This window comes from Rattus rattus, chromosome 14 (genome assembly GCF_011064425.1).
Source record: "Rattus rattus isolate New Zealand chromosome 14, Rrattus_CSIRO_v1, whole genome shotgun sequence".
NCBI classification, from domain to species: domain Eukaryota; kingdom Metazoa; phylum Chordata; class Mammalia; order Rodentia; family Muridae; genus Rattus; species Rattus rattus.
In genome coordinates this window covers 59,042,436-59,067,637 of record NC_046167.1, presented here as the reverse complement: position 1 = coordinate 59,067,637, position 25,202 = coordinate 59,042,436, and the positions used below count along the sequence as shown (strand labels likewise).

The following is a 25,202-nucleotide window of genomic DNA, read 5'->3' as shown; positions in this document are numbered from 1 at the left end:
CCTATGTGTCTGTTTGTCTGTTTGTTTATTGAGAACAATGAATGGGATCACTTGCATTTCCATGGTTGTGTAATGTCCTGGTGGTGCTCAAGAAATATTGAAGACTCCTAACGCTCAATTTCAGGTGCCATTTTGGGTCAACTTTCCTTCTTCTTCTCCCCCACCCCCACCCCTTGTATGGTTAATAAAGAAAGCTAAGCACATGCACCTGTCAATCATTCTGCACATTTGGCTTTTGTGTCATTCTTGTTGGGTGCTTTCCCCCACAGATTCCAATTTTATTCCTACACTGTTGAGCTCTGCTACCCGATTTCTTCACTTCACGTTGGAGAAGAGCTAGCTGTGATTGTATTGGGGCCTTTAGCTCTAAACACAATCATGGTCCCCTTGCTTCTGATCAGATGGGGCTGTCAGCTACTGTTTTCCTCCTGCCCGGATGCCCTGTCAAAGCTAATCATCACGATGGGACTATGGACAGTTCTAGACCCATTGGCGGTGTTTATAGTGGATGCTTTCCTGGGGGTAAGTCAAATAAAATAACCAAGATATGAATCCCTGGCATGCAGTTCAGCCTAGTGCATGACTTGGTTGACGTGGGATGTTTCAATAACGATGTCGTTCCGTATTCATCCTGAATTGAAGTTATTAAGCCTTGCTGCAGAAGAAAAAAAATCATGGATGTCTCATATAATTGACTCAAACTTCATTTTAACTATTAAAAATACATACTTTAAAAATAAGTGAGGAAATTACTGGGAAGATAAAATACAAGTTAGCTATCATAATTTGAAAATTATTTCTGAAGTCCTTTGTTTATCCATACAAATAAAAACTTTTCGTAGCTTTTTTTAAATTTTTCAAAACTAAGGATTTTTACAGAAAAACTTCCCAGGAAAGCACTTCTACCATAGTTCTTTCAGTGTGATGGGCTGCCTCTCTGTGTTCTGCGGGGACAGCCTTATGTAACAAATAAAAAGATGAGAGATGAGAGAGCTGCCGTAACATTTTGAAGTCATAACTTTTCAAAAGTCACCCCTCAGGCGTTTGTTCCAACTTTTGTGATGGCTACGAAGTGACAAGCACATTTCACCTTAAAATACAGACTTAGCACTCTGGATGATTCCCACAGATGTGCAAAGGTGTGTGAGGAAAATAGAGGACAGGATTCTAGTGATACAGTTCGCGCCTTTGGTCATTGTCATACAATTTCTTTGTTACGTCTGTAAAAACTGAGTTAATGAGGTAAGTTGTCCTCTGTTTTACAGTTGAAAGAAATAGTTACATAGTATGTGATCACTTATCTGAGGTAACACATGTAGCTCACACAATAGTTACAACTAGGACTCAGTTCCTGATTTCGGAGCTGGATTTTTTCCACTGTATCAAAATCTCATCTTAAAACTTTGAGTATCTATATGTTGTTCTGTGAAACTGAGTTTTTGCTCTTTTCAGTAATAATTGTTCAGTCTTAATAAAATATTTCATTTGCTAATGGACATGTGAGCTGTAATTTGGTATAAAATTGTTGTGGCTATTGTGACTTTCTTGCCACATCCGAATCTCTAGTTGCTTTGAGTTTGGACAGCAGCAGTTTCTTGGCTTACACTAATTATTATTTTTCCCATACTGGGGATCGAACCCAAGGCTCTACACAGGGTAGAGAAGCATCCTTCTACTGAGTCATATTACCGATGTCTGACATAGATAGTTTTGAATCTTTATTTTGTATTGGAGCCTATTCCAGGTCTTTGTGAAAACGAAGCTTTCTGGAGCCCGTACCACGGTTTCTTTCCTAGATGGGTATGGAGGGGACACAGGATTTTGCTTTTACCAAGTTCTGATGACCCTGTTTTTAAGGGACTATAGTTTAAGAAACTGGGGTCTTAGGTTTACAGGATGCTTTGAGTCGCATACTGGAAGGACCCACAATCACTAATATCATTTAGAAGACAAAAGGCCAGCATATGGGTTGCTCAATGGCACATCTGTCACTTTTCTGTCCATCATTTGAGACTCCAACCAAACATAAACTCTAGCATCTTTATCAGAGTTTCCAGTTGCCCAAAGTTTTATATCATGTTACCAAAGCACAATTGAAGACAGTGGCCAAAAATGTGATCATTTAAACCAAACACACTTTGTTCTGGAGGCAATAAAATAGTGTGCAATTTTAAAATTAAAAAGGACCATCTAAATTAAAAATTTTGTATCTACACCGGGTGATAATATAAATCTCCAAGCAGGGGACAGGTGGCAATTCTAAATTAATTCGATGTGACATTCATTCATAAGAGAGTCTGAAGTCAAGCATTGATGTTCCACATACCGTGTGTACAAGGAAAGGAAAGTTTCGTAGTTGGTGTGCATGGGTTTAGTCTAGATCACGAAACTTAGCAGATCTCAGTCCTTTGGTGGCCTATGCTGTTAATTATGCTTGAGATTGCTGCTCTCAATCACATAGAATTAAAGTGAAAGCCTAAAGCACGATCTACGATGCACTCAAGGGCGTATTGTGCACCTCAGGTGTCAGAACAGGCAACTTAGGACCAAATAGCCTATATTTCCTCTTCTGCTTCTCCCAGGCTCTCATATGCTATGGGAAGCAGCATTCAAGTCTGTGAGCTCCAGGGTTGTCACTGTGGCTCATCAGGAAAGGCCCATAATTCTGTATCCCTTGTGGTCCTATGTGACGTCAGTGACGCTAGTTCTCTGGACCACTTCTTAGGCCAGATGCTACTGGAGACCTTGTCAAGGAAGGCTTCTCTTAGGCTGTGCTTTTGCTTCCTGTGGATGGCCAAGACTAGGGACCTTGAGGTTCCGAATCCACTGTATATCATAAGAATCTGGAATACTTAAATGACCTCTGCTAGTAAAGCTTAGAAGTAGTGGTTTACAATTATAGAAAGACACCGTATCAGTCATTAAACATTATTACAATGAGCTTCAAAGTGTACATTATTATCCTGTGTGTTCATGTCACCCTGCTGCTAGAAGCATATGTATTTGACATGAAATCTTCTTCCACTTGCATGTCACAGCTGTGACAGCTTTCTGAAGGGTCAGTACCATTAGCCACCTTGCTGACTGGCAGAAGGTAAAACTATTTGAGCCAGTTCTGTGCTTCGTACTTCTTCTCTAATTGCTTTTCCCATGGCTGCTCCCCTCATTGGGATTCTGAGTGGAATTTGGGATTCTGAGTGGACTGAGCAGCTGGATTCTGTCCCCAGTCTTACTTAGGAGTCTCCAGACAGGCAAGGAAAAGACTGTACTGTCAAGCCTGGTTGAACAGGACGTGTAAAGATGCCATCTGCATTATGGGAATACCATATTCTGAGGTATCTCACAATTTCCCCCAAAAGCCTGATTGGCATATCTAGCAGGCAAGTGCTGAGCTCACCGCAATGCCACAGTGGAAGTCAACTGAGGAGGATAACCAGTTGTCCTTGAATGTCTTTTGAGACCTTCTCAGAACAAATGTCTACAGCCCTTGGGGAATGGTCTTCCTTATTCCAGTCAGCTCCCTTAGACAGAAGAAGGCCCAGCCAGCCTCAGTGTATATAAGCCAGCTCTCTTCATCTCTTCATCCTGAAAGCATACAGAATTGACTCTGATGCCTCTGATGAATTCTATAGGAAGGCAGCCTCCACTGCGACTGTCTCAGAATGGCTGTATCCTGAAGAAGTTGACATGAATGTTACAGGATAAATCTAGTGTATTCTTTTTCCAGTTGCAAAGAAAAAATGCATTTACTCCATTTCCACAAATCAACTCTCCAACTGGTGTCTTTCAGCTTTCAGAACTTCTGTTACTTTTCCTCAGGATGGAAATACCTCCCAGTAGACCCCGTGTCCCAACACTGTTTCCTTGGGGACTGTATTTCCAACTCCTAATTTTTAGAGACCCAATCAAATTATAATGCTTCCTTAGAAATGTATGGAGTGATGGAGAAAAAAAACATCACAGAAGTCAAGGGGAGCTGTCCTCTGGTCCCCAGTCTGCTATTTGTGATGTATGTAACACCCGATGACATAGTTAAGCACTGCGGCCTTCAATTTAACCATGAGCTCCATGTAAAGCTAGGAATGCATACCAATAAAATCACTTACAGCGTTTAGCTCCCACCATTGCTGGGTGTAATGAGATTTGAAGAGGGAATAAAACTTGGTGAATTCACATATTTCACAATGAATAATGATGAAAAGGCCATAATGAGGTGATGAGGCTCTGCTAGGAGCACAACACCCAATGTAAGAGCATCGCTCTGTTGGTTCAGACAAGAACTCACACTCTGTAGAGGGAATCAAAACCACACAGATACACACAGATACAGCATGCGTGTTGAGTGTGGGATACCATTTTAGGTCCATGGATGTTTTTTCTTCAAATCATTTAGGTCTTTCCTAAAGAAGTAGCACCTTTGACGGAGATGTTTAAAAACACACCTGACCCTGACATTACATTTCCGATCTTGAGTGTTCCCTGTAGGCCGCCATTTTGAAAGCATGGTTTCCCTGTCTGAGTGCTAGCAGGAGGGAATGGAACCTTTGGGAAGTGCAGCCCAGGGGAGGGAGTTAGAACATTTGGACACATGCTTTTGGAAGGGGTAAGTAGGGCCCTGGTTCCTTCTCTCTGACTTTCTCCTGGTCATCATGAGGTCAGCAAGTTGGTCCAGCATTCGCTTCCTGTTAGGATGGGCTCTCTCATCTCAGGCCTCACAGCAATGGAGGAGCCTACTGACGATGGACAGAAGCCCTGAGATCATGAGTCAGAATAAGACTTCCTGCCTTCCAAATGTATAGCGCTCTGTATGTTTGTACTTTGTAGCAATGCCAGTAGACCTATTGCATCTCTGCTGCTTTTTAGAAAACCAATTTTTTTTTCTTGTCACGTTTCTTCACCATATGTTATTTAAACTTTCCTGGGATTTTCTTCTTGCTCTGCAGTGCAGAGGGCTGGCAAGGTCTTAAGCAAGCCAGGGCATGTGCTCTATGGATGAGGTGCATTCTACCTCCTTGTGCCTTTTCCTTTTTTGAGATGAAGGAATTATAAATTGGTCCAGATTGCCCCAGTGCTCACTTTGCCATGTGATCAGACTTGGAACTTGCCATGCCTCTCCTGAGTATCTGGGATGTCGTCCTGCAACGCAAGCTTGTCTGTATCACCCAGCATTATACACATGCTTACTGTCACCCCTACTCACTTAAGAGAGAAGCACACGAGCCTAGTGTCTTATGTAACTATTTTCTCTTATTTGAGCAGAAGAGCAACTGATAGGCATTCAGTGGGTGAGAATCAAATAAATGATTGGCACCTGCTATTCAGATTATATTATTGAATTCAAACATATATCATGTTTCCTTGTTGTTTCTCCAATGCATGCATCCTTTTATCTATTTTGTTATCATTAAGAAAGCAGACAGAGAACCAGGAGAGGAGTTACATTCGACAATCACTACCCATCTACTACTCAGAGCGCTAGCACTGGTCCACTCTTTGCCAGATAGAATGATGAACAAACACGGATATACGATAGAAGCTCTGGTGTGGTAAACAGATAGTTGATAGCTGGGACTTTGGAATTCTAGTCATTGCCCACTTACTTGAAAGATATTTTGGTGCAGGGAAAATACAAATTAACCTGTCTAGTCTTTGGTTTCCTTCTCACATATGTGATTCGGATTAGCTACCTTTAAAAGTGCCTTTTCAAACTATATTTACATAATTGCCAGTTTAAGCACTAAAGAAATGGTTTTCTCTCTCAGCTGGAAGGAGAGATTCCTACTTTAGAGTGCTTATCACTTCTACCTGATATCAGGGGAATCACATCTAAGGGACATTCATGCTCCCCACAATTCAGAGGTCCATCGTGTCATGATGACACTATGGGTTCTTTACAATCCAGAATTTCTTCAAAGACCTCATTACTTTGCATTTATTTATGATCTAGTATAGAATATGTGTTTCCTCCTCTCAAATCAGGGCATGTTTTTAAATTAACCTAAGGTAAACTTTAGTTTTCAAGCTCACATGAAATAGCCTGGGAACTTTTTGTTATAAGTTTCTAAAATAAGCCATCCCTTTTATGCATCGCACAAATTAAATTCCTATCAAATCTGCTTCAGAAATAAAGGCATCTTTCCACCATCACATTTAATTTCTTTATATCTTGTGCTCATTAAATTCACGAGTTAATAGCACATAAATAAAACATGCCTTTTGCTTCATGAATTGCACGTCAAGTGCGTGCACTTTCGAGCCTTGCAAGGGAAAATGAGAAAAATCTGCTAAACCAGGCACGTGAAACCCACCCTATTTTCTCTTTCTTTGTGCAATTTTCAGTACTTACAAGATTTAATTTAGAAACAAATTATGGTACCTTAGCGTTTCATGTCCTTAAATTAATCTGACATGATGATGTCTCCATCCTTATTCCAGTCTATGCTTCCCTTTCTCAGAGGTTTGCACATAATGGGGAGACTCCTACTGCAGATGCAGCGAAACTCTACTGGATGTTCCTGAGAATCAAGCAACCAGCCATCCTTGGTGCTCTGATGACAGTGGTAGTCTACACTCTGCTGTTTGTCATCTCTTCCCTGATTTTGTACTTGTATTGCCTCAGGTATGGTGCCTCTAGTACTATGCTCTTTGGCTTTTAGTCCTGAAGTTGAGCTGTAATGGAAGGGAGGCAGGAAGGAAGAAGAGAGGGGTGAGAAGGAGAGAAGAGAGAGAGAGAGAGAGAGAGAGAGAGAGAGACAGAGAGAGACAGAGAGAGACAGAGAGAGACAGAGAGAGAGAGAGAGAGAGAGAGAGAGAGAGAGAGAGAGAGAGAGAGAGAGAGAGAGAGAGACAGAGAGAGAGACAGAGAGAGAGACAGAGAGAGAGACAGAGAGAGAGACAGAGAGAGACAGAGAGAGAGAGAGACAGAGAGAGAGAGACAGAGAGAGAGAGAGAGAGAGAGAGAGAGAGAGAGACAGAGAGAGACAGAGAGAGAGAGACAGAGACAGAGAGAGAGAGAGAGACAGAGAGAAAGAGAGAGAGAGACAGAGACAGAGAGAGAGACAGGACAGAGAGAGACAGAGAGAGAGAAGAGAGACAGAGAGAAGAGAGAGAGAGAGAGAGACAGAGAGAGAAAAGGAAGAATGAAGGAAAGGAAAGAGGAGAGAATAGAAACATCTAACTCTTCAGGCAGAATTTCCCCTCGTTATGCACAATTCTTTACATAATCAAAAAGCAAAAGACATGAGTTGATGTTGGGAGAAAAGGTTTAGCATGGCTGAGGATTATTGTTCTCATTTTTTCAGGTAATGGCATAACAGAAACAAAGAGTAATTCCTTGACAGACAAAGACAGTAAAGTCAAGGATGATTTTCCCCCTTTCCATTTTTCTGTCTTTTCCTACTGCTCATCTGCTCACAAATCACCAACTGAAGAATAATCATCTATCTTTGGTCATGAGTATTCAGATGATCTGGTTGTGCTAGACTGTCAATTAAGCAAGCAAAGTGAATGTGTGTGTGTGTGTGTGTGTGTGTGTGTGTGTACAGATGTATGTATGTATTTATATGTGTGTGTATATGTGTGTGAAAGCACCATAAAACCAATGAATACAAAGAAGAAAAAATGATAGAGAAACCTTTTATGTAATTGCTGTTTCCCAGGCGTAAAGCTGCTCTTTAGGTCGGCTTCGGGCATCAGTTCAAATCCATGAACTTATTGCTATGGTGAACTTCATAAAGTTACCCCTTTGGCTTTTCTCTGTTTTTTATAGATTCGATTATAAAAATGTCCATTTTGCGTGGATATTTGTGCATGGTATAAAATGCAAGTTTATTTGCTCTTCAGTATCCAGCCACTCCACCATTGTCTATTAAAGAAGCCTATCTTTCCCTAATACATTGTGTCAGATATTGGAAAGATCAGCTAAACACTGTGTAGTTCTCACTGGATCCTCTTGCCTCCTGTAGTGGTCAGAGCCTGCCTTTATACTGATATTCTAGATGCTAATCTATACTAATCCATAGCTCTGTCATATAGTCCATACTCACTTTTGCATATAAATCCAAAAGAACTGAAGTCATTAAAGCACTATTCATACTAAGATGTGAAAAGCACCTAGAAATCTCTCAGGAGAGAAATAGATGATGAAGAATAAATATAAACAATGATTTATTACAGCCACAAAAAGTGATCAGAACACTGGGATGTACAGTAATATGAATGAGAATTGAGATCATTATGTGCTAAGTAAAAAGAGTGAATCACAGTAAAACAGAACAAAACAGAACCAGAAACAAATACCACATTATTGTACTATGGTGAGATGTCTAAAACCATCAAAGCCAGAGAATCAGAGTAGAATGTTGATATTCAGGGACTGATGGAAGGAAGAGCAAATGATTGCCATTTGTCAGGCATATAATTTCAATTGCTTAAGTGGTAGAAATATGTTGTATGACAATGTGTGTATAATTTATGATAACATGCTATGTATACGGGGGGTAGAACTCACATTAAATATTCTTAGTCAGATTTTATTTTTAAAAATGCAGTAAGAAATCAAGACAATATTTGAGGAGTAGAGGGGAGATAAGAAACCAGTGCAAGTCTGAAGAAGGTTGGTGTAATACCCAGAAACTTCAGTGGGACTGAGGGGTAATCACTGACACTTCAGTGTGATTTGGCCAGAACAAAGACAAAGACATGCATGACATCAGATGAAGACAAGAAGAAAAAAGTGACACAGTTTTGATGAAGTATGAAATATATTCTTCGTTGAATCAAAATATTGCAACACACAAGAGTACATGAATGAGATTAGGTTGATAATGTGATCACAGATCACATGGTTAGAGGATTTTTTTTTTTTGGTCCATGCTACAGAATTTGTATTCTTCTGTAGAAAATTGAAGGCAGTGAGGGATTTTAAGTAATTTTCATTCTGCTGGTAGAAATAGAGTTGGATTTAATGGGTGGCAGATGGAAAGCAAGAAAAGCTCACCCAAAAGTCACTGTAATTATGTGAACAAAGGATACCCAACCCTCAACCAAAGTGAGTGGCAGTGGGATGGGAGGTGGAGGTGTGTTTACAAGATGGGTAAGGATCAGAACAGAATTGTGTGTGTTGGGGGTGCTGAGTTGAAGACAGAGACTGATGGAGAGGATGTTATTTCACATAACTTTAGCTTTTAGACTTGAGCAGATGGGAGTTGGCTATAGCAATCCATGAGGCACAGATTATTAATAAATAGGAAATAAATGGTTATGGGAGTTAAAATATGAGTGAATTTCCATTCTAATTGATTGTGTTTTTGAATGAATTTTTATTTCCGTGTGTGTGTGTGTATGTGTTCATGTGTGTGTAGGTACTTATAGAGGCCAGAAGAGTATGTCTGATCTCCTGGAGCTGTAGTTACAGGTCATTGTGAGATGGCGAAGGCAGGTGCTGGGAACGGAACTTTCTGCAAGAGCAGCAACTATTCTTAACAGTTGACTCATCTCTTCAACCTCCACCTTGAGATATTTTGATGTTTCTATGGGAACATATCCTATAAGAACTTATGAGGATAAAGGACAAAGAAAGCAACTCTGACTATGGATTTGCCTTATTGATACCTTGAGTTTTAGTGCATGGCAGGAAGTATATTGAACTGCAGGAGATTCACTCAACACAGAATGGTAGCACGTGGCCAGTATTTGCTTACTTTTTGTTTTCTTACAAAACTGCGCACAAGTGAAATATAGTTAGAAAAGGAAGTCCTTTATGTGTGGATAAAATTTGAATCTATTTCTATGTGGAAATCAAGTTTCCACAAGGAAGAGCCCTTTTGAGAGCACTCAAGCAAAGCAGATGACTAAAGTCTCTGAAGACACAGGTAGAGCATGGGTGAAGACATCTTTGAGTGTTGTAGACAGATGTTAGCTCAAGATGCAGAAGAGGGTGGGACCCTGGTGAGCTGCAGATTCTGAAAGCAGGACACAGAGGGGATTCTCATAGGATAGTCGTTGCTTGAGGAGTGAAGTCTCTGCTTCAGTTTCCTTTCAGTGGACAGATCATCCTCTGATGTGGCCCTTATATCACTAACATAGCTTGAATAGAAGTCTCAATCCTTCAGGGTGAATTGTGTTGTTTTGACCCAGGGCTGGTTTGTATTTTGACATGCCATGAGGGGTATATGTCATCGTTTTAGAGCACTTACTTTCCTTGGTAACGGAAGAAGTCTTCCCTGATCCTTCAGTTCACATTTGAGCACCCACTCGTAGTGTGCCCCCAAGCAAAGTTGTTCACTTTCTAGATGATGAGAGTTCTTCTTGTATAACATGATGAAATATAACACACAAGCATGGATTTTGTAAGAGGATTCACACGAACAATCACTGTATTATTTAAAATGAGTAGAGTTTCCAAAAAGTTAGAGAGAGAAGAGCATAGGTCATGAAATTTATACATCTGTGATTTTAAAAATTACAAGATAGTGTTATATATCATTTCCTCTCGCATCAATGAATCTCCTCAGTTAAAATGTTTAGAACTACATTCTTCATTTGACATCGACAATTTAATTATATAGATTATTTGTGAAGTATGAAAAAGTTAGCACAGAATTTATCCATCAAATAAGTAGAATTTGTTTTGATATCAAAGGACAAAGATATCTAAAGCCCCGTAGAGAAGTCAAAATCAGAGGAGTGGGAAGCTCAATAGCAGGGGGAAATTTATAAAGGGAAAGGATAAAATGGATGGGTTATGTGCATATCATAGATAATTAACCTGGAAGAATTCAGCTTCATGAACCTTAGTGTATAAATAAGTCAACTCAGTGTATCAGCTGAACGATTTTCCTCTGAACCATTTCAAAATACCTTTCTCTGTGATGATATGGGGCTGGGTAGACCAGTTCTCTGAAGGAAGCACTGCCTACAGCAGATACATGCAGGGAATAAAGTGGAGAGGGCTTGCTATTTTGGGGGGTTTTTTGGCTTTGTTTTTCTGGCATAGATTTATTAAAGAGTTACAGAATTATAAGAACTTACCTTAGTGAAAAATGCCAGTGAAGATTTGTGCATACTGACTGATAGAGGAGGAAATCTAGTCAATATGTACAGGCAGTGATCTTGGTGCAGGGCTATTGCCACAATACTGATAAACAGGCAGACTTGGAGGAACACAAAGGAAACAGAGTCAGTGATGCTGGCTGTTAACAGAGAATTTGGTTTAGCTCTGGGCATTGGAAGCTCTTCATTATGGGACCTGGACCCTGCTGAGATTGGCTGACTAGTTCTTATTGCTCCAGGAGTCTGGGTAATTTGTTACTGAAGGGTTTCAGTGTTGACAGAATTCCCATTCCCCATGGTTCTGATGAGAGAGTTGACTGAACAAAGATTTTTGCCTCTGCACAAGACTCTTAAGAATAAGTATACTTATTTTGGGCTTGATTTTATACCTGGAAAAAAAATTTGTGTTTTTATGTTTTTTCCTTTATTATTGAAAGAATCACTGCTATGTAGAAACTATTAAAAAGAATAAAAAAGTAAATTAAAGACCACAATAATTTGATCATCTAGACAAAGAAAATATTGGCATTTACTTCCCTCCTTCCCATCTTGTGTGTTTAATTTCACCAAGTTGTATGTGCACCATAAGAACAGACTAGGTATTGTTTCTCCTTAAAGTATGATAAAAATTTTACTGTCCTTACTCAGTTCTTAAACATTTAATGCCCATACAATTTTACACAACATGTTGTGTGTGAAGTATAAGGTATATAAATATATTTACTGTTGGACGAGAGCTTCATGTTTTTTCTGCATCTTATAATAATTCTGATGAACCTTTGAAAGCACAGAACCTTGCCTACATTTAAATTATTCTTTGAATAGGATCCTAAATCCACACACAGGGCTTGAGAAGGTAGAATGTGCTGAAGATAACTATAATGGAATAACTATAATAACTATAGGGAATTTTCATGGGCACGTGTTTTCCAGGAAATGAAAAGAGGTAGGGGAAATTGATCATAACATGTTACACAATGCAAATGGACGGACCAGAACCCTGTTTTTCTTCTAAGTGTGAATTCCTTTATTTACTACATAATCTTCATGTATTTACTATGTATTACTGATCCATCTCATCGATATATTTTTGTCAATTGCTCTTTAAACCTCCCTTTTGTCCTTCCTCTAGAGATCATTCTAGTGTGTTTGCTCACTCAGTTATGAGCTCCAGCTATCATAACAGTGTCAACCCCTTTGTTATAGCTTCAGCAGATAATTTCTACGCTTCCTAATTGCCTTACAATTTGTATTTGGCTTCTGAAATAAAGATACTTAGCAGAGGGTGGTCATGTATACCTGTAAGTCCGTCACTAGAGAGACTGAGGCAAGAGTTACTGCCGTTAGTTAAAGGCTAGCTTCGCCTGCATAGCATCTGGGCAGCCTAAACTAAAAAGCCAGAGCCTGTCTGAAAAGAGTAAGGCAAAACAAAAAGGTAAGGCGTTTAAAGTTCACCACCAGCACAGCATTTTCTCCATAAATATTATAAATTACTCAAGTAGCTCAAATTTTAAAAATAATTCTTCATGAAAAAATGTACAACTCTATTCTTCTCTGTTAAGCAATTTGATATTTTAAAGTTAGATTCCTTGTTGTAAGGCACACGCACACTTCATTTTGTGTGGCTAATCAGTAGCTAAGCAGAATGTCTTTTTATCTTTTTTATTTTCCTGGCCTGTTAATTTGATATAATACTAAAATATTAGTTATTTTGTCAGTCTATCTTCTTGGATTGGTAAAGTGATTTAAATCCATCATTTTGTGTTCTCAGTGCGCTCCAGGATGAGCTTCCTCTTTCTGCAGCCTCTTTTATAAAATTTATCTTTTTATTAAATCTTTGTAGTCAGTCCCTAGCTCACTGTTTAGCCTTGCAGCAAATGAATGACGTCTCTGCAGACATTGTTTGCATAGTTTAATTGTAAAACCTTTATCTGAATAATATCAGAGATCTGCAGGCCACGTATATGTTTGTTAATATAATACAGAGAATTGGAGACCACGATTTAAATGTAAGTTAGATTCATTTAAGCGTTTAGATTCCTGGAAGCTGTATGCAAATTTAAAACACTGATAATCAAGTTAATTAATTTCGGGGTGAGGTTGTATCTTCTTCATCGTTGACTTAACAGTTCCAAATAGCATTATAGGTTTTAGCTGATGCTTTGGAAAATTAATTTATATCAAAAATAATTTAAGGGCCAGTTTCAATGAAAATATCATGAGCATATTACTGTTTGGGGGAGGTATATGAAATAATCAAAGAATTTTCCCTCTTTTAAATCATTCTTTCTTACAGTGGTTTTTTTTATTAAAGACAATTTTTGATGAAAATTTATTAAAGAAAATCTTGATGAAAAATTATGACGGTTTTACGGATAATATAACCCCAACAGTGTTGCCCGGCTTGTAATCATTCTCTATCCTGATTTACCAAGACTGTGCATGAGAAACATGCTTGCACAGGATAAACATAGCTCTGATATTTGGGTTCTATTCTATATATTGTTCCCCTGTGTCAGTGATTCTTAGTGTGGTGGCCCTTTGATTCATTTCCTCATGGTGTAGTGACACTTATGTTCATTGCAACTTCTTAAGTGTAATTTTGCTACTGCTCGGACTCCTAATTTAAATATCTGTGTTTTCTGATGGGTTTAGTTGACCCCTATGAAAGGGTCCTTTGAACTCTGCCACCCACAGGTCGAGAACTCCTGTTTTAAGTAGTGTGAATGCCATCGGAATTGCTCATTGCTGTTGGAACATACACTTAAATGTTTTTGCCTCCATTCCATTAAATGCATTCTCCTCCTCCTTCTGACTTTTGGGTCCATCTTGGTGTTTCCTGTCCCTCTGCCTTACCTTCAACAGATCTCATCCTCCCAGATAGATAGGAGAAGCTATGGCAATATAAAATGGGGAATTTTTTTTTCTTTTAGAAAAGTCATAGCAGGAGCTGGGCAGTGGGATGTGGGAGGTTGAAGGAGGAACCTCACCACAAGCTGGGATCTGGTCTAGGCTACATATTCAAATCCAGTCTGGTGCTTCACATTGGGACCATATTTCAGAAACAAAGTAGAAAATATCAAGAAAATAAAACTTTCATAAACCTCATCACGAAAATAACTGAAGTCTACAAGATAGTCGGTTAAGTCTGAGAAATAGAGTCAGACGCTCTCAACCAACCATTGGACTGAAAACAGGGTCTCCAATGGAGGAATTAGAAAAAGAACTGAAGGAGCTGAAGGGGTTTTCAAGCCCATAGGAAGAACAGAAATATCAACCATCTAGACCCCCTAGAGCTCCCTTAGATGAAACCACCATTCAACAAGTATACGTGGAGGGACCCATGGCTCCAGCCACATATGTAGCAGAAGATGGCCTTATCGGGCATCAGTGAGAGGAGAGGCCCTTGGCCCTGTGAAGGCTCAATGTCCTCATGCAGGGGAATACCAGAACAGGGAGATGGGAGGGAGTGGGTGGGTACCTCTATGAGGTATGACACCGTCATAGAGGCAGGGGGAAGGGGGAAGAATATGGGGATTATGGAAGGGGAATCACGAAAGGGGATAACATTTGAAATGTAAGTAAAGAAAATATCTAATTTAAAAAAAGGAAAAAAAGAGAGGAAATGATTCATTGGTAAATCTGTCTCTTGGTGAAGTGACTTTTGGTAAATCAGCCTGCTACTAATGCCTCTCATATAGAAGAAATTAAAACAACAGACTAAGGTTTGTCCTTTCAAGCCATGAGTAGAAGGCCCAGGACATGTGAGTTTGGCTGGTGGCTGTCAGGAAGGTGTGCCTATCAGCATGAAGACTGCCATAGACTGTCTGAGATAGGCCAGTCTCTGACTTGAGCTGTTTTGGGGTCACTTGGTGTGAGGAGCTTCCACAAGTACTTTTACAGAAGCATTTGTCTCTGATAGCATCAATACCAAGGGACGATGTCAGTTCCTAGTTCGCTCTGTTTCCCAATATTTTTTTTCCATAAAGACTCTTCCTAAAAACATTCAATAACCATATCACTAAACAGTTGAAGGGTGAAACAACACAAGCATCTTCATTTTCAACCAAGAACTAAGGATGGTTATTTGTGCAATAAAACAAAACCAAACAGTATGCTGAGGTCACTTTACCCTGTATTCTAGTGTCACATAGCTACTTGAGGTCATATGTGACAGACCAAATAAAAGATCTTTGATCTGAGTAGCAAGGTATTTGACTCTTCTCTCTTCTGTGCTGAACCAGAAGTGCCTAGAATAAAAAAAAATCATTGGATTAGAAATTTCATAAATAAACGAACATGTTTATTTATAGGGTGGAGATAAGTCTTTTCCTTAAACATGAAATATAACTGCCAAGTTACATGTTCCAATGGGGGGGTGCTATGTTTGTAAAACACCTCCCAGCATTTGATGAAATGCTCAACGCTCATCACAGCTCTCTTGTTCATTCAGTCACCTTAGCAATGTCAAAGGAGCTGGGTGAAAGTTTGACTTTTTGGCCTTATGCACGTTAAAAAATACAGCATAATGTGTTTTCAATGGGGGTAAATGCACAAAACGTGAAAATAAACAAGTGCAAACAACGAAGCAAATGATTTCAAACCCACAGGGGCGCAACATTCACCTACTCTCCCCCTGACAGCTCTCTACACTAACTTGGTATTTCTAAGTCTCCATTCAACTCTCTGAGCCCTCTGCTCTGCCTCCCCGCCCAAGTGATGTTTTCCCACTAATGATCTGTTAAGTGGGTTAATATGAGCCATCTCACATGCTAAACACTTCAGATGGATTCCTGGTGATGCTGATGTTGGTCACATTTGCCAGGGAACTGTGCTTCATGGTGGCAGACAGTGTGTCCGTCTTGGGGGTGGCTCTGACACTCGACAGTCTTCTTGGTCATTGACATTGGCCACGACACCAGCACTGTGATCAGCAGTGTGCTTTCCTGGTGGCGACATTTAAGACAGTGAGTTTAACTGGAGAAAATGCTGCCACTGTTTTGGTTGCCTTTCCACAGTGCGTTTCCCTGGAACGGATCTTAAAACAGGTCTGTCTGCATAATGGGAGGCCTCAGTGTCCTCAGAGGAATAGCAGTCAGTGTGGGCTCACAGGACAAAGCTGATCCTTCCAGACTGACCCTTAGAAAGGACAGAACCCCAAGCCTAACCAAGACAAGACCAGGTCTCGAAATACTCTCAGAATTCCCAAGTACAGAATTTCCTTTTAAAAATCACATTCCCCTTGGGTTGGTTTATGACAACGACATGGTTAGTTCTCACCCTGCATGACACTATTCTTGGTAGTAAGCTCCTAAGTATGACAACAGAGGCATAGATAATGAAATCCAAAGAAAGCAAATAGTACTCCATGAAACTTACAGATTTGTACTTAGAGTATGACGTATAATAGAGTATACAGACACAGAGTATAGGAGAATAGCAAAAGGCTTTTATCTAATATCCCGACTGAACAAGAAAAACCTGCAATACCATAATGAAAAGGTAACATTATTTAAAGACTGGAAGAGACCTTGGTTAAGGAATATATCAAAAGTGCATGTAATCATGAGCTGATGCTTAGCATTACTAGATAATGGGAAAATGAAATCAAAACCACCATGAATAATAACATCGCACACCAAAGGACTGTTACTATCAAGACCATTGAGACAAACATTGAAAAGGATCTGAAGAAGTTAGAACTCTTGGGCACTGTTGGGAAGAATACAAACCAATGTGCTTTTATATAAAACAGTGTGCGTGGAAGGTTCTTAAATAACTAAATCCACAATTTTCACATAACCTATTTCTGCATACATATCCCAGAGAATTAAAGCTGGATAGCTAAGGGATGCATGATCAAGTTCACTGCTACGATACGCACTATTTCTCTCCATCATACAGTATGTGCAACCTCAACCAGGCTCTGTCTGGCCTACATTCAGGCTGATGTGATTTCTGGGCTCTCCATTCCTCCATCTTCCCCAAGCCTGGAATCCTAACCTTGCCTCAGCCTAGCTCACTGTGCATCTCTCAACACTTTGTCCTCCCAGAATGGGGCATATAAGCACATGTGTTAACCCAGCCAGAAATTGAGGAACGTAAGGAGAGGGCGATTGTCCCTGTACAGTGTGAGATGACACAGATGTTGAAAATGTTCACCCCAATGTCTAGATCCCTGTGGTGGCTCCCTCTGGAAGCAGAATCAGAAGAACATATTGACTGTGTATCCAGCTGTGTAGACCTTTGGATTTTCTGAATTTGTTTCTTTTTCTGAAATTCTGTTTCCCTCTTTATTTCTTCTTTATCCTTCCTGAGCACTTTTTCCCCCCTGTTTTCTTCTATTTGTGACTCCAAATCAGACTCAGATGAATTCCATTGAATATTAAACATGGTGGTGAGTAATCGGTGGTTTCTAGAAACCTATCATCCTACATACCAGTACTTAGCTGTGCTCTGCCTCCTGTAACGTGTGTGACAGTCCCACTGCAGACCACGTGCATTTCAACATGTAGTAACAATACGAATGGAGTTTAGCCAACCGACTATATTGTGTTTACTCAGAACCTTCCCTAATGTAATGGCACCAGGAAGTACTCACACCAGACATGCACTGACCACTCTGTGTGTAAAATGACACTTTTTAAAAATGTATTTATATACATTTGCATTTAAAACAGTTAAAAGTTGCAGATTCCATATTTTCTCAAAGCTCTTAAAATGGTCCAGTACCTGTTCACACTTGTCCTTTTTAGCTTAGAAAGAAATGGCACATATTAGGTTTCTGGAAAAGACCCACATTCCAATATGAACAAACATAGGCATCTTCTGCTGTGAATTGCTGCGTATGTAGGGCAGAGGGCAGAGGACTTGGCAAATTGCTTGGTTTCATTGACCGTCATCAGCACCTGTGGCAGAGTATGTGACCTATTTCTGCAAACCACAATGCCTAAGGCATCGCAGACAGGTGGACTGCAGTTCCCTTTTTAATTACATTTTGAAGAAATAACGAAAAAAAAAAAAAACAATCAGGCATTCTGAAAAGTCCTGTTGTTAAAGGAAATCCAGGTTTGCAGTGATCACCAGCAATGCTGTAATTTTACTTAATAGATGTCAGAGAATATTAGCTACCTCTTAAACACCTCAAATCTGCAAAAATACTATAAAAATTATATCTGCCTCTCTCAGATTCACTAGCTGGTATTTGTATGGTTGCTTTTGCTCTCCCCATCGCCTGCTCAGTGGGAGGCAGTGTCTTTCACTGACATAATTTCACTTGACACATACACACATTGAAAATGGAGCCTGCAAAATATTCTTTTATTTTGCTAACCAAGGTCCCCGATACACAATTTTAGAACAAAAGTAGAACTTTTTGTCCTTTTTGAAATTCACCAACTTTCTGAGGAAAATATGAAAAATGAAGACTCAAAAAAAAAAACCCAAACCCAAAACAAAACCAACATAAAGAATAAAATTCCCTCATATCTATCATATCTAAAATATTAAAATCATGTTTGGATATGTGTTGTATGCAAGACTAATTATATAATAAAACTACATAACCAGGAATTTTTATTTATTTTTGTCGACATATACAGTCATGAAGTATCTTTCCCTTATTTGTGTAAACTGGCTTTATAGATCTGTAAAATATGCAGAAAACTAATAAAGGTTTGTAAATTGACTCATTAACAACACACCACGGAGCTTTACATTGGAAAATGCCACCCAAAATGGCAAGAAAAAATTAAATATGACTAAAATGCAATTAATCTTTGCACAGCTTTCCATATTCCAATGTGCCATTTTGTTCCCTGTCAAAACATTTGTTAACTGTCCTGCAGATCCAAGCTTTGATGTTTACATAATTATTCTTTCACACGGAATAAAAAAGAAATAAAAAGAAGACAGACATTTTCTGGGCAAACAGCACAGAAGCCAGCAGAAACAGGACTGTGAGTCCTAATTAATTCAAAGTTAATTGCATTGTTGATAATCCTTAAATCTTCATATAGAAACTGTTTACAACACCGAGTTGACAGTAATTTAACTGCGCTAAATCACCATGGCAACAGAAAGATGTACCTTACAGTGAACAAACAGAAGAGAATGGTCAAGAGTAGTTAGTCCTTGCTTAATCAGCCAACGAGCAAGGCATCCAAACGGCTGTGCCAGAATCTCCAAGCAGAGCACAACAGTGAAAGCATCCAAGATGGCGCCAGGCTGGCGGGGATGCAGGTACGGGATACAGGATGAGCATCTGTGCAAACACAAATGCTGCATATGCAAAATCGTGGGTTTGATTCCCAGCAGATGTAGACATATAACCGCATTATATATCAGGCTACATAACCAGTCTTCTGATGAATTCAGAGTCATTGAAAAATGAAACACACTCATAGACATTATTCAGAAATGCATTTTTGTTTAAAAAAAAGTCACTGGTACTATTTTAGAACGAATCCAGTTAGTTGAATGAAGCTGTTAGTTGTATGTGTTTGTTTAAGACAGGGTTTCACTATGTGACCTGGCTGGCCTGGAAATTGTGTTGTAAAGCAGGCTGGCCTTGAACTCACAAGAAATCCACCTGCTTCTGCCTCCTGAGTGTTGGAATTAACAAGTATGTACTACAGCACCTGGAAATACATGATAAAACTTGAATCAACAGGAAAGAATAAAAGAAACTTTGGACTTAGCTCTTCTTTTAAACTCTATTTTTGCTTTATTTTTCAGAATAAGTTTAACTTTTTAAAAATGTAGACTATTAACATATAATGTAAGGATTAAATTAAGTCTTTGATAGCACAATACAGTGAAATTGACTACCGTTATAATGAACAGTCAATAAATTCTATTATGGATTGTCTGAATTAATTAGGAGAAAATCTCATTATTCTGACCAGAGAAGTAAAATGCTTCCAGTTTTCTAACTGGTATATTCCAAAGGTAATTTCTGTACTATGGCTAAGTATATTTTTCTTGAGGATTTCATACATGAGTATTGTATTCTCATCACCCCCTAATTTCTCTTGAGCATCCCCTCAAATTATAGCCTCTTCATTAATTATAACTATTACATACACATTTGTACATGGTTTTACACACACACACACACACACACACACACACACACACAGATACACTGCTGACTCCATTTAGAGTTATTCAAATGTACGTATGTTAAGGCTTGATCAATTGGGGTTGGAGAAGCATCATGGTTCTTATCCCTGAAGAAGACCAATCCTGTCTCTCCTAGCAGCTGTTAATTGCCTGCAAGTCTTCCTTTAGGAGTAAACCCTTGTGAGCTATCTCCTACCCAGACTGACATATTAACTAGTTGTCATTGAGTTGATCTTGTTTAGGTAATCATACTGAGATATCATGACTGTGGCTTCCCTGAGTAGAAGACACTATCTTGTAGCAGACTCCTTGTTCCTCTAGCTCTTAAAATCTTTATGCCACCCTCTTTCATAGTGTGACCTGAGCCTTAGGCATGGGGTTGTAGATATACCCATTGTATACCCTACAGTCTGAGGCTCACTTTTTTTTGTAGCAGATGGAGACCAACAACTATCTCAGAAATTCACAAGTGGTTCAAACGCAGAGGACAGCTGGCTTAATATCTTGAGAGTCCAATCCACACCACAGTTACTTTTGAAACTTCTCCTGGTTAGCATATTGACCCTGATCTATGAGGGACCTTGGTCTAGCCTAGAGGATCCCTATACACCACTATTGAAACTAGGTCTGGGTATGTAAGGAGAGCCAAAATTACAAAAAGGAGGAGGATAAACAGGCTCCTCTTTCTTTAAGAGTTCCATTTGTCCTCTGGGTTTCAACAGATAAGTTAAAATAAATACAAGTGGATTTGGGACAGCATACATATGGGTACTTAATGGAAAATGTTCTTGAACCCTAACTTAATTAATGTCCAAAATACTCTTACAGATGTTACTTAAGAGCGTCAAGAAACTTACAGGGCATGAGGAAGGTGAGGACAGACTGAAGAAGGAGGAGCTAATTTCTAACATCAACTTATGGAGGAAGATTGATTCCAAATTTAATTTTCTTCAGGAAAATTCATAATATTTACCTAAGTTGGGTGTTCAAGCAAAATCAGTGGCCAAATATCCCTCAACATTCTGACGTCTGTTGGCCATCACAAACTAGCCAGTAGGAAATAATAGCACAACACCCAGATTGCATTTGTTGGATTAGAATATGTAGCTGAGAAAACATTTAAGTTATTTCTGGAAACTTAATCATCAAATAATTTCTGAAGAAAAAGAATGAGACAGGTGAGCCGAATAAATAGATGTTGCCAAGAAAAAAAATTTCAACTTGTTCAATACTTTGGAAAAGAATGTTTGGAAAAATGAACTGAGCTAAGAAATCTTCTTTTCTTAGGGTATGCAGTGACTCTTGGGTACTGGATGCATTTCAGAGAATCCACAGTGAAGAAAGCAAGTTCTTCCTCCCACACGATTTGGAACTTTCCAATCAGGAGCTGAGTCACATCGTGAAAAGGTCTGCGCAGTGGAGAGGGATCCATGGTGAGAGAAGGAAGGTGAGTTGGAGTGAAGCTGGCCTGATTCTGCTAAAGAACTCTTCCCCACACTACCCCACCGCCCAACCCTACCTCTTCACCTCCCCACTCCCCCACGCATCAGTAAGCTGTGCCTTCCCTCGTGCTGTAATGGAAGTGGTTCAGTATCTTGCGCGGTACCACATTATGGATTTGGGGATTTGATGTTATACATGTTTCAGTTTATTAGTCAAAATGAATTCTTAGTGTAGATGTTATTTTCTCACACACACGCACGCACGCACGCACGCGCACGCACGCATGCACGCACGCACTCATGCACGCGCACGCGCGCGCTGAGAAACAAGCTTCAATGTAGCAATAGGCAGAAGGAAGGAAGGAAATAAATTTCTCCCTGTAGTCTTTTGTTACCTTTCTTAGTGAGTTCTTAGAGTGTTTTTCTTCCTTAGGTTCCCCCTACAGGCTTTAAATAAATACATTTTAATCTTTTTGGTAGTACTGGACATTTTCTTCCATAGCTTTATCTCTATCAGTGTCATCAGAGTCTGTATATCTATTTTTCTTGCTTGTTTTTTACTCCGTACACCACTTTGATCAACCGCTTTCAAAGTATTGCCCACCCTGTTAAAGGTTGTCACATATAGATATGTAACCACATTTCCCTTTTGAGTCCCAAAATACATAGGCCAGTAGTTTGTCTTGATATTTTCAGATGGATAGCCCAAAGATAAACTACTGTGGTTCAACCCAAATGGATCCCAGACTTGGTTTTACTTACAATATGCCCTCCACCTGGGTCAGGACACCGAAGGAATTAGACTCCCGTGGTCGTGGGTCATAGCATGCTCATCTATTCTGGAGTGCAAGGGACCTGAATGCAGGGTTTTTTTTTCAAATCTGCCCTCATCTTGTTGACTTTTATTTGAGCAAATCCCATTGAATTTACTGAGATTTTCTTCTCTAATCTATTTTCCTTTACAACATAGATGCAGGCCCTTGGTGCCCACTGAGACAGAGCTGCAGAACCCGCAGAACAGCAGTGTCTGTTTGTAATTTCACCCTGCTGATGCCCCATTTTCGCACCGTGGATTCCTTCTCTGCTCTGGTTATCACGATTTTTCGAACATGTAAATGCAACCAACCCTGCCTTTCTTCCCATTGACTGTTTCTCGCCCACATTTTGAGTCACATCTCCTGCGTCTTCACCCCTCTCTCCTCTTTTCCAATCAGCATCCATCTTTTAAACAATGCAAATATTCATAAGTACAAACAATTTATAAACACTTATTTTCTAGGTCACGGATGCTCCCTTTTAAAGGTGATTCATTACCTTATGTGCATAGTGTGACAAGCATCACGCTCTAAGTCTTCATCCAAGGGCCTTCTCTGTAGATTTAATCTGACAGGACTGTTTTCTTTTGGTTAGAACTTTTTGTCCTACCTGACTGTCCAGCATTTCTGACAACTTGAGAATGCTCATAAGTTCCTCTTTCTTTGATACTAACCTCTCCTTGTAGATTTAGAGTGATCTCTTCAACTTTATATCATTTGTGTTTTTAAGTAGATACTTACTAAATGAATGTTAATATATTCATGAACTTTTGGCATGTTAGTTACTTATTGTGATAAAATACCACAACCAAAGGCAACTCAAATGTTTATTTTGGCTTAGGATTCCAGAAGGCTTAATGTCCGTGATGGTAGGAGCAGTAATTTGATGATTACATTTCAACCACACACAGAAGGTTGAGAGAGAAGTGGAAATGAGAGTGAATGTATCCCTTCAAAGCTCATGCTTAGTGGCACATTTCCTCCAGCAAGGCTCTATCTCCTATAGGTTCCATAATGACCCACAAACAGCACCCAAACTGGAGACCCAGTGTTCAAATGCATGATCCTATGGGAGCACTTTTCATTCAATTCAGTGGATGAACATACTTAGGTCACCCATGGAATGGACATACACAATGAACCTTATCCTGCTACCTACTTAACAGAGATTTAAATGATAGCACAGGAAACTATAGGCTGTTTTCCTTCACTCAGGTATCTGTGTCTTTACCTCTGCTTTATAATTAACCTAACAGGGGAACTGACTTTTCTCACATCGCTGAGAAACAAACCAGATTCAAGTCTACTGTGTATTCATGCTACGTTCTCCGTGACTTACAGAACCTGTGTAAAGGTTCAAAACAGTTGAAATTAATTATTCAAGAGCACTTCCTCTCTGTGATAATTTCCCAGTGCCTAGGGTATCTATAAAGGGCATTTTTATTTCATTATTAAGTTTCACAACATGTAAGTTTAGAGACTTGGAAGCTATCCAAAGTTGAGTACCAGGATGATCTGATATAACAGCAGTAAGGTTTTTTTTTTTTTTTTTTTTTTAAAGACAGAGGAAAACATAACTATTGTGATAGTTCTTGGCTCTGGTTAGCAAATGGGTGATAGGACTAATACTTTAATGCTAGAAAGGAATATTGAAAGTTACAAAATTATTAATGTTTATGCTGTCCCTTATAAAATTGGCTGATTCAAGTTAGAGACAAAGTAGAACTTGGGAGACTTTAAACTTTGAGGGGCAATAACGTTTTGCATTCACATTCAAATGTAGCAGAGAAAAACCAAGTAGGTTAAATGTAATTAAAGTAAACAATTTAATCAAAATGATAGTAGAATAGGTTTTGATTTGTATGCAGTTGGGCCATATGTCTATATAAATATCTGTTACCTTCTTTACAACACATACTGACTCAGTCTCCATCCGGGTAAGAAATATAAATATGTTTTATAAATACCTTGAAATCACACAGAATACCTGTTACTCTATAGTGAGAGCATTATGTTTATTAAGAATACACCGACACTCTCGAGAGATGCCTCATAAAGTCTCTTGCTCCTAAGGCTGACAGCCTGGGTTTGTTCCCTGGTACCCATGCTGTAAAAGTAGAAAACCAACTCCCACAAGTTGTTCTCTGACATACACGTGCATGCTATGGAACACATATGTGCATACAGATGTATATACCCATATTTGCAGACATGAATAAACTGTCATTTTTTTTTAATTAAAAGAAAGTAGTACTGAAGAGATGTGTTGTGGTGTTCTTCCTGGGAATCCAAGTTTGATTCTTTGCGTTCACCTCTGTTGGCTCAACCGCCTTTAACTCTAGCTCTGGGAGAGATCTGACACCTTTGCTGCTGAAGTCACCTTCACTCATATCACATAACCACACATACGCATAACTGAAAATAACAAAAAACAATCCATATTTAAACATTTAAAGTGAATTCATAGACTTATCTTTGACTTGTTTGTTAGGTCTCTTGGGTCCTGAATATTTGCATTTTGAAACCTTATAATTCCCTTTCCATGTGATCCTTCTCATGTTGTCTCATGTTTGCTTGGTCAGTCTCTTTCAGAAAGGAAGCAAGCTGTGCTTTTGAACAGTTGGCATGCTAATCTCAAGGTACAATGCCAGTTTAACTGAGAACAATTATTTATAATCTAAAATTCCAAATTAAGATTGGAAGGTGGATTTTGATATAAAAATATTTCAAATGCGTAAACTAGAATTCTTTTTGACATTGATTCATTCGT

At 39.2% G+C, this 25,202-nt stretch overlaps 1 protein-coding gene across 1 annotated transcript in view; it reads left to right on the top strand.

Annotated features, from left to right (window-relative positions):
* The window catches only part of Ofcc1 (orofacial cleft 1 candidate 1), a 284,030-nt gene that overhangs the window by 194,469 nt on the left and 64,359 nt on the right, over positions 1-25,202 (top strand). The window contains exons 14-16 of the mRNA XM_032884243.1: positions 270-522; positions 6,456-6,619; positions 21,463-21,622. Coding sequence (XP_032740134.1) covers positions 270-522; positions 6,456-6,619; positions 21,463-21,622 — 577 coding nt within the window. The remainder of the gene's footprint in view (positions 1-269; positions 523-6,455; positions 6,620-21,462; positions 21,623-25,202) is intronic.